General features: G+C 35.4%; 1 protein-coding gene across 3 annotated transcripts; it reads right to left on the bottom strand.

The window, feature by feature from the left end:
- Window positions 1-389: 389 nt before the first annotated feature.
- On the bottom strand, window positions 390-7,931 carry LOC140787127 (uncharacterized). Of its 3 annotated transcripts, none has more exons than XM_073135899.1 (8): window positions 7,679-7,930; window positions 6,725-7,565; window positions 3,663-4,959; window positions 3,161-3,440; window positions 1,967-2,074; window positions 1,590-1,868; window positions 1,224-1,367; window positions 390-999 (listed from the first exon to the last, which is right to left on the bottom strand). In XM_073135899.1, exons 2-8 carry the CDS (start codon window positions 7,524-7,526, stop codon window positions 811-813), a joined length of 3,099 nt encoding a protein of 1,032 aa, XP_072992000.1. In that variant the 5' UTR covers window positions 7,527-7,565; window positions 7,679-7,930; the 3' UTR covers window positions 390-810. The 3 variants fall into 3 exon arrangements, 2 of the variants coding, with proteins under 2 accessions (XP_072992000.1, XP_072991999.1); XM_073135898.1 differs by having other exon boundaries at window positions 7,763-7,929; XR_012108755.1 differs by having other exon boundaries at window positions 1,999-2,074; window positions 6,725-7,931.
- Window positions 7,932-15,993: the final 8,062 nt, after the last annotated feature.

Below are 15,993 nucleotides of genomic sequence, written 5' to 3'. Positions count from 1 at the left end.
TCAAGCACATCTATCATGATCTTTTGAACGAAAGAAGAAATTAAAAAAGGAAATTTAGCTTTCCATATTCGCATTTTTCTTGTCACTCAAATTTACACAAGCTACATAAGTCAGCCTTATTGATATAGCATAATAGAAGTCTAGCCCGAGCCCAAAGTCCATCAAAGTTTTAAAAAAGATTAGTTTAAATCTGATCTGAATTTGCTCAAGAATCCAAAGGAAAAAATAGAAGCTCAGATCTTACTTCAATCTGCATCACTTACAAAACTGAATTGTCAAACAGTAATCATAGAAGGATTGCATCAATTCAATAGCTCTTTTTCCATGCTTCTTTAATTAAGACAGACACACATACAAATTACTGAAAAATAAAATAAAATGCACGTAAGTAGAGGCTTGCAGAAGAAAACTCCAATGAAGCAGCAGGTTAGAATAGGAGGGTACAACATTTCGGAGGGCCTTAATAATAATCACATCATTTACAACAGAAGATGGTCCGCATTCCAGGAATCAATTTCTCACTGCATATTCAACATATTCCGAGCTTACAGTAAACAAAACAAAGGCTGCATTAAGGGGAAGGTATGAACCTAGGCATTGTCCCATGTGAGCAGACCCTCCTGAGGAGCAAACCTACCATAAGAAGATGTGTCCCTTTGACACATCGAGACTTTCCGTGGACTTGCGGCAAAACACGTAGCAGAATAGTGCAGATTGATGCACAGGTGTTCTTGCGAGGCACATGGAGAGGGCAAAAGTGTGGAAGTACTTTTTAAGGAGGCAAAATTCATCCACTGAGGAATTTCTATTTCACGAAGATATAGGCTCATAAGGGTAAGAGAGCCAGGGATGCTTCAATGCCTCTGATGCACTTGGACGCTTCTTTGGATTTATCTCGAGAAGATGAGCAACAAACTCTATAAACCCTTGATCGGCCATGGGCAAGCGGTGCCTTAAAGAACTCTTCTTTGGGATCAGGTATTCTAGCCTGTTTGTTTCCTGAAGAGAAATGAAATGAATTCATATCACTACAGAACCTCATTAAGAAAAGAGGGTTTCATGAACTCTGTGTTCCTATGTAAGATCTCTGGCGTGACCAGCATAAATAACAAATAAATATTAAAGAATTTCAACAAATAATTTGCACTACAAAAGTATTGTGGTTCATCATATATGAAAAGATAAATACTACAAGTTGAATAACATTTATCATAGAGGCAAACCTGATTCCTTTCATACAACATGTGGTTCTTTGTGAAATATTTGTATGTGTCTCGTCCCTTTGCAAGCAGGACTTGCTCAATGGGGCCAACAATTCCAACCACACGGGCAACTAGTGTTGCAGGAGAATCATTTTGGAAAAGAACCTAGGGAGACAGATCATAAGTTCATTACATCATTTAAACTTAGATGTCAGCAAGAACAATGCGTTAAATGAAGAGTCACCAAACCACCCACAAACCTAAGTACAGATAGTAGGTGATTTCTTTCAAATAACTGGGATATAACCAACCCAAAATGTCTGTGGAGCAGCCAAGCAACTAGAGGAATCATACTGGATAGAGTGATAAACAGAAAATAAAACTTACATTTCCAGTGCAAAGTTCAGCCAGGATACATCCAAGTGACCATATATCAATCTTTTTGCCATAAGGGAGACCAAGTATGACCTCAGGTGCACGGTAAGATCGTGACTGGACATAAGAACATAAATGGTCTGTCTCAAAGCAGCTACTGCCAAGGTCAATGACCTTCACTTCACACCTACTATAGCTCTTCACCAATATGTTCTCAGGCTTCAAATCACTATGAATAAGACCAAGGTCATGCAGAAATTGGAGTGCCTCCAGACACTGAATAGCAATTGACTGCAGATTGAAATATAAAGAAAAATTAGTGCTTACTATGAGAACACCTGGTTAAGCCATGAAGTTCAAGATTAGACAAAAGGGTCTTGGAATACAACCTGCAACCTTGGCATTGTGAAGTAAACCTCACCTCCAGATTCTCTGTTGAACTTTTGGAATTCATATAAATTTGCCTTGAGAAGTTCACAGACTATCAGTAAGTGTTCCTAAAGAAGTTAAACAAATTAATTAGACAGCAAAATGTAAAGCACTCTGCAAATAGTAAATAAAATGACATCTTTAGTAAAGAATTAGGGATCATAAATCAGCAATTTGTTTCTACTACAAAGCTGATAAACATTATCTTAAAGAATGTCTGAGAAGAAAAGTCTTGTTAACAGAAAATTTTGATGCACATGACCTTCAGTAGGGGTAAATTCGGGTTAAAATGCTTTCTAGTACAACAGATACAGTGAGATCTAAAACCAATTAATCAAGAAGGACGTTGCTGTACTGCATCATAAGTATATGCACTAATGCACATGGAGCACATACATCTTGCACATGCACATACACATACAGCAATTGATTGCGAATCTGATTGAAGGTGCTTTTAAATATGAAAAGATAGATAACTCGAATCTTGATTTAAACTCCTCAAATTCCAAGATAATCAGGACCTACGAATCAGAAACAAAAATGAATGAAACTCAAAATGTTCTTTCTTTGCTTTACAGAAAGCATTAGAGACCCTCAGGAGTCTACATATCTTTCTAAAGCATATAATTTTCTACGTTGCTAAAATTATTTCTTTTAACAATGTGATGTGTAATTTTAATGGGACAATGCTTCCAGTCTTGGAAGTGTTACAACTTACAACTGCACAAACATGGTATAACTAACATGCACTACCCTTCCATGTTTTACACTATTAAATAATTCATAGCACTGCTCTTTTAATGGTTACTTGTATTAAGTATTAACGCAACTATAGAAAACTAAAAGGGATTCTTTTTATTAAAAAAAAGTTGCACCCTGTCTTATGTGTGTATTGCAATAGTAGAAGTAATTGACATAGTAGCCAGTTATATCCCAAATTAATTTTCAGATCATTAGAAAGGTTATGCTAGCCAATTATATCCAAATTAAGTCCCATTACATGTAATGACACATAAGATGTGATGCTACTGTAGAAAGTCCTATTCATCCAAAGAACATCAATTTTAGCAGTTGAACTCATGATTATTAGCATCACTAACAGAAAAGAGAGAATAGCAGTAATAAAAATTAATATAAACTAAAGTTCCAATTACCCGATAGTAGAAGTAATCATACAAGCGTAAAATATGGTACTTGTCCCCAGGGTCATGCTTGTTGACAAATTTCAAAAGTTTGATTTCATCAAGGCTCTGATCAAAAAAATCTTTGTTGTTCTTTATAATTTTCATGCAAACATCCATGCCTGTGTGCAAGTCATGTGCTTGAATAGCATTGCTGAATGCTGCTGATCCTAGGTACTCGGTAACATGATACCGCCCAGCGATCACTGAATTAAGAACAACATGGAAACTTTTGTCTTCTTCGAAACCAGTTCTGGTAAATTTTCAACAAGGACAATGGAAAATTTCAGATAACAGAAGGGGAAATTTTTAGAAAAAGAATCTACTAATCTGCCATGAAAAATTAAAGAAAGGAAAATAAATTAAAGAGCAAGAGCGAGTAACACTCAGGGTAGAATCAGCTTGAAGAAGGATGCAGACATTCCCTATTAATTTAGTAGATAACATGAAAAATGCAATGAACAGCTAAACATGCCTGTTTTTTCTATGTACAATCTTAAGATTGAACGTCTCAAACTCTTCCTCTTGAGCCTTTATCTGTCTGACTTGTTCCTGCAATGCAGCTGCTTCCTCATTCTCCAGAATTGTCATTGCATCTTCTTCAACATCTACTTTGTGATCTCGTAACTTATTAATATCCTCTGTTTCATCGTAAGGATAGTTCAACGATGCAGTTGAGTTTCTTGATCTAATAACATCAGAAGTTTTTTCATTTTGGGAGCTCCTTCCAGGGGAAGAATCAGTGCTTTCTTTCCTCCATGATGTGAGCATATCTTCTGTCATGCCATTTACTGATACATCAGCATCCTCAGAGACAAAAATATTACCCTTGCTTGACCACAATGATTTACCAGAAGCAGCCTCCAGCATGTCTCCACTACTTGATGGAGGTGGAAAAGAAAATCCACCATGTACGTGACTTGCTCGTGGAAAATTACCATTATCAGAACATGAAGGGTAGCTATGTGGTTCCTGTTTAGTTCCCTTTCTACTATCTCCATTTGACCTACTTAAATGATTCTTATCATTTTGAGAATGTACAGTACCACTTATAGCAACATTGTGATCATGAAAGTATTCTATGTCCGCTCCACTACTTCCTCCATGCACTTCACTGCCTATGTCAGCAGCATCACTGTTTATGCCCACACCAATTGACCTGACTGAACCATGTCGATCATCTTCTTTGGAGAAATCATTAGGTTGAGGCCACTCATTCTGGACATTGCCATTTCCTAAAGTAACTTGTTCACCATTTTGTGCAACAAAACCCCCCCAAACAGGTTGTGCATGCACCAAATTTTCTTCTGATTCTACATCCACAAGTTCCCTATCATACTGAGCTATCAAATCATTTTCATCTGTTTTCCCATAAACTTCACACATTCCTGGTCCCATTAACCCCTCAGAAGAAGCTAGTTGTTCAATGTCTTCTTCCCGAAAGAATGACTCCTCTGCAAAAGATTGATCATCATCTTCATCCCTTCTAGGCACAAGGTCCTGTTGATCAGGAGCACTCCTCTGATCAGTTCCCTTTTCATTATCACTAGGATAGTCAATCTCATGCGCTAGAAACCAGGTTTCATCCTCAATAGGTTGTCGCATGTACCCAACATCATCATCATCACTGTACTCATCAGAATCCCAGTATTCAATTGGATAGTCAACTGACTCATCACCAATAGTAGCAAAACCAGATACTAGATCAGAAGCATCCTCAGCAATGCCTTGACTTACAGACAACCAACTACTTCCAAATGTTCGCTTACCACCTGCAGACATCGACTAAAATGATTTGAGGCAAGTTTGTTGATTCCAACAAATACAAATCACATAAATCATCACATGGCAAATAAAATGTGAAAGTGGAATCCTTGATTTTGATGGTTTCAGTAAATATTACCGGCGTACACTTGAAAAGTAGCTTAGTGATCGGCCACAACAATGCACAGGTTTTTGTAGAAAAAGATAGGCAAATAATAAAATTAAGTAGGATCTCACCCAGCAAAAGAAATACATAAATAGGAGGTTACCAACAGTTAGTTTCATGGGAAATAAAAGAAGTATGAAAGGTACAAAGTACAAACATAATCATATTTAGAACTTGGGAGGGAAAAAGGTATCAATACTTATCTCTATTCTCATATCAACAGGAGGAAGGAAGGAAGGAAGGAAGAAAATATCTTTAGAAATTAAAAGTTGACGCAGGAAAAGAATGAGAAAAAACAGACACCTACTGACCGAATATAAGGTTCTAGACATCATGATTATGTATAAGCTTATGATAAAAAGTTAAATTGGAAATTAATAAAAAATTGACCTAGCAAACTGGAAAAGAAAAGGGCATCTGTAAGTTATGACAAATGAGTTGGTCACTTGAAGTATCATCAATGAAGGTACACAAGAGCTATCTCATCATGCAGGAATTCAAGTAGGGCACCAGCGCCAGAAGAAACCATTATTATCACTAGGAGAAATCTTATCCAGCAATAAAAGAGAACGTCGCAGAGTCTTCTCAGTCCTCACCAAGTCAAATATTCAAACTTGTGGTGGATCAAAGAGGAATTTTGGGATTCGGAGAAGCTTGCCAAAATGAAGCTGCACCTTGAGCAATCCCTAATCTAGTCAAAAACCTTTCATTTGCTTGTTGAATGATGGTTTTCTACCTCAAGGCTGGAACCTGCTACTGTTTGCTATGTGTCAATAACATTTAGTACTTTATTCCAAAAAGGTTCTTGTGATATATTCCCAAATAGGAGGAAGAAAAGAAACTAAGAAGGTGGGTTTGCTTTTATTGCCATGTGCTTAGGGTATAGCTCATAGAAAATTGCTTTTCAATTACAACAAATTCCATTTCATATATCATTCAAACAACCAAACCTTCACAAATACATTCCAAAGGATATGAAATATTATGGTGGGTCAATTGCCTTCTAATGAAATTTCAGAAATATAAGGTTTCAAAAAAAAAAAATCATCTATGTTTCCAAAAGCCTGGCATGTATATGCAGTTAAAGTCTTCCGCTAACAACTGGGGGCAAAAATACTGTACAAGTAAGTTTCCATAAAAATCTTATTTGTATGTTCCACAAGCTTCACATAAAGAAACATAACATTTTATCAAAGAAATAAAGTTCTTGATGATTCATGACAACAAATTTGACAATAAATGAGATTAATATTTGCTTCTGAAAATCTTGCACTAAAAACATGGCCGGAGAAACTGAAAGACACCAAAAATTATTTGAACTATCTAAAAACTATGATGATAGAGAGAATCCAAAATAGAATGTCTAGATGACAACAATGTATATTTCCCGAAACTCAAAGATGAAACAAGAGAAGGAAAGGGAAAGGCAAAAAGATAGAAAATTAATATTCTTTGATTGGACAAGTGAACAGTCATACTGGAAGAAGGGTAGGTCAATTTCACTCTTTTAACTCTTACAATTACCATGAGACCATACATAAAGACCATCACGGATACAAAAATGTAGAAACAATGACAGAAAGTAGACTGCTTAATTGCTATAATACCTGAAGAGTTTATTTCTTGCCCAATAGGAACGTCAAGAAAAGACCCGATCATAAAGGTATTGTCTGCACCAGCAAGTTTTGGTCTCGATCCATGGGGATCATCCTTTTCTTCCCAATGCATGTTAACTAGCTTGTCTACAGACCTAATCCTTACAGGAGGTAGCCTCTTCTCACCAATAAGTGGCAAATCAAAACTCTGGGTATTCTTTCCTTCCGCGCAATCCTGAGATTTTGCTGAAAAGTAAGGCCCATATACTTCATTTTGCTGCTCAATTCTCACTTCCCTAACATCACTAGTTTCCTCTTTCTTTTTCGTCTCTTTTAAAATACCATTATGACTGGATGAGGCATCAACATCAGGAAAGGCGAAAACTGTCTTCACGTCCCTAAAACAAGTTATCTGATTGACTTCAGGCTTTGCTTCAACCTCAGATTTACCTTTACTCCTTCCAAAAGAGACCTTCAGCTCTTCCAACAAATCAGATTCAGTCCCAACGCCACAATCTCTCGTCTCCACCACCAGCGAACCACGGCGATGCTGCTTTGGCTCCTCGGACACTGAGAGCTCATCGAATTTCTCAACAAAACCCTTCTTAGTTTCGGAACAAGTCCCGACATTCCCAACTTTGACCTCCTTAACAATGAAGTCCTCGCGCACTTCTTCGTTTTCCTTGGGAAGAGGCTTCTGGAGGTAGCCATTCAAATCCGAGCAACTGCTTAGCTCACCGCGGAGCGCCGCCTCAGCCTTCGTGAACCGGTTCTTCCTCAAGAAGTCCAGGACCAAATCGACCGTGTCTCCCATACCTCCACCGCGAGATATCACCCCAGTGCTAGAAACCACCTGCAGAGATCAACTCAAGATGATTCCCTTCCTCGCTTCATGATCTCCTACCTTCTCAAACTACCTAAAAACGGCATTCTTTCTTTCTTTTCTCAGTTTGCGGAAGCCCTAACCTCAAAAAAGAGCGGAAGAAACCCTAGCTCTCTCGACACCGTATCCAGGTAAGAACCGACTTGGGAGGGGATCGGAAGACTTACCGATCGAAGGAAGAGATAGATCGAGTAGTTGCGGGAGGCAAATGGCGGCGGAGGAAGGCGGCATTACTGGCGGAGGAGGAAGAGGAGGAGGAGGAGGAGGAGGAGGAGAGGGGTGGAGCGGCGACAGGAGGACGACATTTCCGGGGATGGGCTTCAGATTTCGGGCCAATAACATCAGTATCAGAATTATTTACTCGGTATTTTTCCATATCACCACCTAAAGTTTAGTATTATTCTGAGAAATTTCCCCCGTTGACGTACTTACTTGTACAAATCTAGGCGCTTTGTTGATAAAGCTGAAAATGTAGGTGGTAATATGCAAAAATAGGATGTATGTTTTTCTTCAAATAGTTGATAGACCTGGATTTCTTGCACCCGTTTCAACACCCTTTTATTAGGGCGTGCTGACTAAGTATATGCATTAATATTGCTCATTAAACCATAAACTGTCAGGTACGAAAGACCAAAGAGGAGGATTTGATCAACATTTAACAGTAAGACTCGATGCATCTCCTCCCATCACAGTTAATACAAGGACTATAACATATGTGTTTTTATTATAGCTGTGTTAGAAGTTTTAGTATTTTATATTAGTTAATAAGTAGGGTTACAAATAGCATCTAAGGCGAACGGCATGCTGAGCGAGGCAGTGAACAGATTTCTACAATCCAGCACTATAAGTTGAGGATTACTTGGTCCGGATTAGCCTCCTGGTCATTGATTCAATTCAGGTGACGGCTAGTTGACAATCATTGAAGAGCTAACACTTGTTTCTTGAAGGAAGTTTGGAGAGCTCGTTCAAGACCTGCTAAAATAGCTCTAGCTTCACTAATTAAGGAAGGGTGAGGGGGGTGAGTGGGAGTCAGAGAGTGATGTAGATGTCGACGCCTTCGCATAGAAGTGGAACAGTGGGATTCCACTTCTAGCTCAATGGGCTTTGGAGAAGCTACTTAGGTGAGCCCAGTAACAGTGATAGCTTTCATTATACACCACACCAAGTAGAAACATAAAGAATTTATTGCGTCACTCTAGATTTAGTACAAAATGCTAATCAATTTAGCTTTTCTTTCTATCAGCCTATGAGGCAGCAACGAGTGTCTCAAAAGATATCTATTTCAATATTAAATTGAGGGTTAGAGAATTTTAGATAAGGAACCTATTTTGATCCAAAATTTAAGTAAATAAGTATAAAATGTGGTACGATGCAGCAGCCCAAAAGAAAGTGTATTAGGTTAGGCCGATGTATTTTGGCCCAAATATAGTATCAAAAATATGTCAAACCTATTTGGGCCTTATATTAGGCCTAGTCTAATACTCAGTCAATCTCTAATCTAGAATTAACCGATTAAATGGGAGACAAAATTTTTGTCACATAAACGCTGATATCATAAAGAAATTGACTTAGAACTATCTGTATTCAAAATTAGATTTTGTGAATACCTTTTAGAAAATAATAAATGCACTCACTTTTTAAAAGTCTAATCTTACTGTTAACAATTGCCCCCTTGATCAAGTAAGACATAATTCATTCTTTTGTTTCTTCCAAGGGTTCTTTTTTATTTTAAAACTTGTAGGATACTTTCAACCACATTATAAAGAGATAATCTTATGTCACTAGATTTGTCATATGTTCTGCTGATAGATCTGGATGCTCTCTATACGTCTTCTATAGAGCATAAAAATATATTGAGTTTGAAATGGACTACTTGTTTAATAATAATAATAATTATTATTATTATTTCTTTTCAAACACCCAAATGCTTGTGTTTGCATGCCAGAATTTCAAATTCATTTATCTGATTGACTGCTAAATTGTTGTATCTTATGTCTCCATTTGAGAGTTGAGACATTATAGCAGAGATCACTTGCCATTATATTTTATCTTCGGAAGCATTTCGTTGCAAAATTTAGGAGTAAAGGTTCATGGAATACTTCAATACTTATGGAGGAATAGTTGATAAACAATATAAAATAGAGTTTACTGCCTTAATCAATCTCCATCTCCTAAAGTTTACCCTCTCGATTATTTTACCCCGTTCCAATTTACTCATATGTATTTTATTTAATGGATTCAGATTAAATTGCAACTATTAGTCAACCGTTAACAAAACTAAAGATAGTCGAAATAGTTTGATCATTTAGTAATTTATTTATATTAATAAATATTGGTGCCAATAGTACTAGTGTGAGTTTAAATTACACGAGTATAAAGTCAAATTGCAGGGGTTAAAAATATATTTTTTCTGAATATCTAATATATTTAGAGGTATCATAATAAGGAATATACGAATCCTGAGTGTGATAATCTTATCCCTAGATAGTTGAAAATAACATATAGTGCTTAATTAAGATGGAAACTATACGCAGCCTAACTTAATTAGAATAATATATAGGTAATTAAAAGGGATAGATCTAGCATGGAATAACCAATTGGGCATTTAAATAAGATGGACAGCATCAATGGGGACATTATATTGACTATTATGATAATGATTGATGAGAGAGTGAATTAATTATTTCTTTGCTGAATAAAGCATTGCTTGAAATCTTGGCTAATGCAATGAGTATTGAAGCATGCGCACAAAATTTGATTCATAATATATTTTTTTTCTCTCTTTTTTTGCAAAATCTTTAAATATTTTAAAGATAAAGCAAATTTTATTTAGATAACTTATTAATCTAAAAACTTAATATATTATTTAGTAACATACTAATAATAATATATTATTCTTTTAATATGTATCTTAATACCGCCCGTAGACAAACGGCATTCTCTTTTAAAATATATATTGCACTTTTTACTCTTGTATTCTAATTTGAGTACGATTATAAAAGCAGTCGGATGCGCACAATTAATGTATCGCTACGACGGTTCGATAAATCCTTATAATCATATGCACGTAGAAAATATTAATTCGACTACTGAAATAGGAAATATAACAATTGAATTAGATCTGCACTAGGCCATATGGATTAATGGATACTCTTATTTTTCTCCTGATTGTGATGTTGATTGAGGTTTGATGCTATGCAAATCAAGTCAAAAGTAGTGCAGCCATCTCCATAGTTGGTAGCTTGATGATAATGATAGATATAGATATCTTAAAAGTCAAAGTAATTAAATTGAATAAATTTTGAGTGCAAAGTATTATAGACAAATGCTGCAAGTTGGTTTGGTTCTTTGCATCCTTTAGTGATCCAAATGACTCTTTTTTTCCACCAGGAAAGGTTGAACTTAATCTAGTCAAACACTTTACAGCACTTCTCTTTTATTAAAAATAAATTAAAGTTAGGTCTCTGTTATGAGTTGGATTTTTCTGGTGGATATCAAGATTAGTATTGGGTAAAACTATTGGGAGAGTTAATTTAGCTATCTAGGCTCAGTTTCTTTTTTATAATTAACTTACGAGTATATAATTATTAAAATAAAATCTAACTTTAAAAAAAAAAAACAGAGGTTATTATTGTAGCTCACTAATTAAGTCATAATTATCTATAATTGAGCTCATGAATTTAGAATGTTGGCATTCCAGGTTGAGATATATGGAGCAATAAGAAATCCAAGGCTCATATTTGAAATGAGTTACACTTGATCAATTAGATCACACTCAAAATATATGCTCAAATTAAAAATAATCAATCTAAGCCTTGTGCTTTGACTTAGATTCGAAATAAAAGAGTTTGATCAAACTTTGCTCAATTACACTCCTAATTATGAGTGTGTGTGTGTGTGTGTGTATATATATAATTATAGTGATCATTTGTCATCCTAAAGTATGGAATTCATGTACAAGAAATTGCAAATAGAAATTAAATCCTAGTTTTTTTTCTTCTTTACTTACCATCCGATTTAGGCCCTAATTAAACACAAACAGCACGTGAAAGAGGGCAATTTAACGTGAAACCTCACTACTAGTAATTAATTATACACTAATTAGTCTAAATGTGTTTGCTAATCCAGTCCAGATTAATTACTAACAACTCAATAATTAATGGCTAATTCGAGCTTTGACTCCACGTAGAAAAAGACATTTGAAGTGAGGTCACGTTAATTATACAACTCGGTCGATCTCGATCGAACACCTCGTGACAAATTAATTAGGGGAATTTTTAAATAACACCCTCTATTTTTTTTTAATTAGAATTTTGTAAACCGAAACCTTGAGTTAACTAAACTAAATACATAAATTATTTGTGAGGTGATTAAATCTGGACTATGGTAGGATACAACTCTTAATAAGGATTAATTAGTGTGTGCTTTATGAAAATTAACGATAGTGAGTGTTTTATGAAAATTAAAAAGGAAAAATGAGGATTATACGATGTTAATAAAAATAATAAAAATTTAATGTGTTATTAAAAAAACTTCCCTATTAATTACTTTGCTGAAATATTTTGTCCTACATTGGTAGTGACATATCTAATCAAAACAAAATTATTTCAATAAATTAACTCTCCACATCAAATGTGTGAATTTTGGGAGTTAATTAGCCAATTAGTCAACTAGCACATATAAATTGTTAGTTTTAGCTCTTGATAGATTTTGGGTCAAAACAAAATAAGGAATTAAAATAGATTTTTTTTTTTAAATGTGAGATTTTTATTTTTACTGGATACCTCAGGAACTACTGCTTATATTTTAGGAGTTAATTAACTTATTAATATAAATAATCTATAGCTTTTCTGTTATTAAAAAATAATATTTTTGAGCAAATTATAATTTAAATTAACTCTCTTATAATCCCAACGAAATCACAACTCTAGATTTTTCATCTAAAATTAATAGTGTTTTATTGGCACTACTCTTTCCACCTATGAATAAATAGTAGAATTATTAAACTATTTTTTATCGTGTATAAATCAGACTATATATTTATTTTGTGGGTACCCAGATACTATTATCACTAATAATTATAATTTGGTCTGGATAAATTAAATCGAGCCAAATAAAATAATTTTCTCTAATTTTTTTAACCTTCTAGACCTCCACACACGTGTCATGTATAAATTGAGTTTTTGACCCAAATAAATTTATTTTTTAAATTAAACGTATCAAAATATATCACTCTTAAACTTAATTACCAACACGAGTTTATTTTACTAAGCATTTTATTAGAACACTCAGCAGTTAAGCGCTTTTATAAGTAAAGGCCTCGTAGGTTAAAGGATATGAATTATTATAAAAATATTGATAAATTTAGTATTTTACTTAAAAAATATTGATCTTATAAGCATTTTATTTAGGGTATACCTAATTTAGTATTTAAGTTTAAAGATAATATATTTTAATAAATAAATTAAAAAAATAAAGATAATATATTTCAACAACTCGTATAAAATTAAGCCAATTATAGGATGTAAATTGTAACCATTGAGGTTACGTGGCATAACAAGAGTAGTTCCTTGTATGAATACTCATGCCAACTTTTTTGAGGACCTAATTCCAATAATTGCCCCTTTAGCACTAGTCCACGTCACCGCATGCATACAAAATTGGAGAAAATTTTTTTAGTGAAGAAAAAAGGTTCCAACGTAATCCCTTTTCCTCGTGCTATCCACCCAAGCGAGCATCTGGGTCTCGTCGTTTGGGCCCCAAATTTGGGCAAGTTCATTAATTCCAGGGAGTTTGACTAAAGTAGAGGGCCAATCAAACTTTGCTTAGTAATTTATCCAAGATTTTATCCGGCTCTAGCCATTATATATAATTATAGGTTTTATTTTTTTGAAAGAAAATCCTTATATGGATCATATTATTCAATTCAGGCAACCGATTATAAGGCGATACAAAGAAAGACGGAGAAAATAGGACAAAAGCCCTAAGGATAAGCTTCACACTTGGTTGTATTACAGACTGAATAACAATTAAAACAAATATTTACTCAAGCACAATAATATAGAGGAAATAGAGCAGATGCCCTAGAAGCAAGCCTCCTGCTTGTTTAGTGACTTCAACAACAAATCACTTGGAAGACCCCATTTGAGTAACGTAGCCTTTGCTATTTCATCTTCGGCTATTGAGTTCTTGAGAAACTAGAATCAGAACCTAGAGCAAAGAAAAATAAAGGAAATACAAATGGGGAGCAGAGGAGGGCATCTGATCTGCTTAATACATCCTCGATATAACCTCTTCGGACAATCAATCTCAGAAAAGAAAATAATTGACGGAGTTGCAAACGAGGCGGTAGAGTTGGGGGAGGTGCAACGGAACTGGAAGGGATGCGACGGACGGAGCTGGAAGCGAGATAGTCGCGGTATGGCATGGAGCAAGGTGTGCACAAGCAAAATCGAGCCAGCATCTATTGTCGGTGGGGAGAGGCTGGGATCTAGTTAGATCCACAAAGCTCGATTTCGGCAGCGACGATGCAAACAGCGAGGGGAGGAGAGAAGAGGGGAAAAAGGCCATCGGAGGCGGCGAGGACTTGACGAGGGAAGAGGAAAACATCAATCCCTTGCATTATAGTTATCCACATAAGTAATGTATATAAGATGGTATTTGCATTTGATATATGAGAAAGAAAAGGAAATATGACAAGAGCCCTAAGGGCAAATTCCGCACCTAACTGTATTATAGATCGAACAATAATAATAAAGTATCGAGAATAAGTATTCAAGCACAATAAAAAGAGAAGAGATAGAGTTAACACATGTCCTTGAAAGTTTGAGCTCTCAACAAAGGATCAAGCCTAGATAGGAATACACATATTTTAGTGACGTAATCCAGTGAATATAATAAAACCACGTGGAGACTCCCGTTTGAGCAAATTTGTGAATCTAAGAATAGAACTTAGAACAAATAATAAAAGAAAAAAAAGAAAACGGTGGAGATGGAGAGGGAGTGAGAGGTTTGCATATCAAAGGCATGATAGATCCTTGCAACTTAGATGGAGCTAGGAGTAAGGCACAAAGAGATCAGTTAGACTAGGACATTGAAGATTGTCACAAATGAGATAGAGACCAAGGAAGACGAGACCCATGCCACTTAGCTTAGATGGTAGCAATGCATAAGACCAAGGGGGGTCACAAGGCAAGTTCCATGTCACTCGACGGAGACAATGATGACGTGGATGGTCCAAGAGGGAATCGAGGTGAGACAGGTGATGGTAACAGGGGAGAAAGATAGACCATAGAGAGAAGAAAAAAAAGGAGAGGGAGGAAGATGGGAGAGATGATAGAAGAGGAAAATACACCAAGGAGGAGGCTAGATGGAGAGGAGAGGAGACAACCGGAGGCGGCGAAAAAAACTCTCTTGGAGAGGGGAAGAAAATAGGAACCCTAGCAGAGCACTCTACTAGAGTCGACGAAAAAAGTATGAAATTTTCTCTTCAGTCTGGATTTAGTAAAATTGGATATCCTTTTGTAATTGGTTATTTCTTTAAGAAAAAATTGAGAAATTTCATGTATTCTGAATAGTTACTTACATGCCTATTACACAGAAAACCGCTGAGAGAAGAACAACACCATAAGGAAAATAATTGATTTAAGCTCAAAAGGCACACAAAAATAAAGCAAAAAAAGAAAAAAAGAAAAAAAAAAAGCCTAAGCCACTATACCAACACAAAAAGATTTTTAGCTTCTGGTAGCTCCATAATGACGTTGCAGATTCGGGCTAGCCATGAAGTTTACCTACATAAAATAAAAATAATAAAAAAAGTAAGTAGCATAAAAAGGAGGTGCTCTAGATTTGACTCCTTTATTAGTGTGGATCTGGAATCTTCTCCTAATGCTCTGCATAGCAAAAGGGGTGGGGGTGTGGCATCAGTGGAGAGGCGGCATTAGCCACAGCTAATATGAAAGAGAGACAAAGAGCTAAAAGAGGAGATAAAAAGAAGAAGAGAAAGGAGAGAAGAAGGAAATTACGGTGAGAAGGAATAAGATGAAGGGAACATCAGAATTAAAAATATTTTTATAAATGAAAAGGAAAATCCATTTTTCTCATCCAAGCCAAATATATATATATATATATATATATATATATATATATATATATATGGAGGAGAGAGAAGAAGGAGAAGATTTTGGTCATTTATAATTGGGTTGATTACAAAGTATAGACTATAAATTTGTACTAATGAACAAATTTACCTTTTTCTTATATCAATTCGAAAAGTTGGAAACGAACTTTTTTTGGCCAAGAAGAATCTTTCCGCTAGAACTAAGACATAAGCCATCCTCCAATCAAAAGTAAAGAAAAGGTGAAAAGTAGTCATGGAAAGATCTTGCCGATGCAAGTA

This window comes from Typha latifolia, chromosome 4 (assembly GCF_019914945.1).
Source record: "Typha latifolia isolate L0001 chromosome 4, TyphaL0001v2, whole genome shotgun sequence".
Taxonomy (NCBI): Eukaryota; Viridiplantae; Streptophyta; class Magnoliopsida; order Poales; family Typhaceae; genus Typha; species Typha latifolia.
Note: the sequence above shows the minus strand (reverse complement) of the source record. Positions and strands in the feature narration are given on the sequence as shown.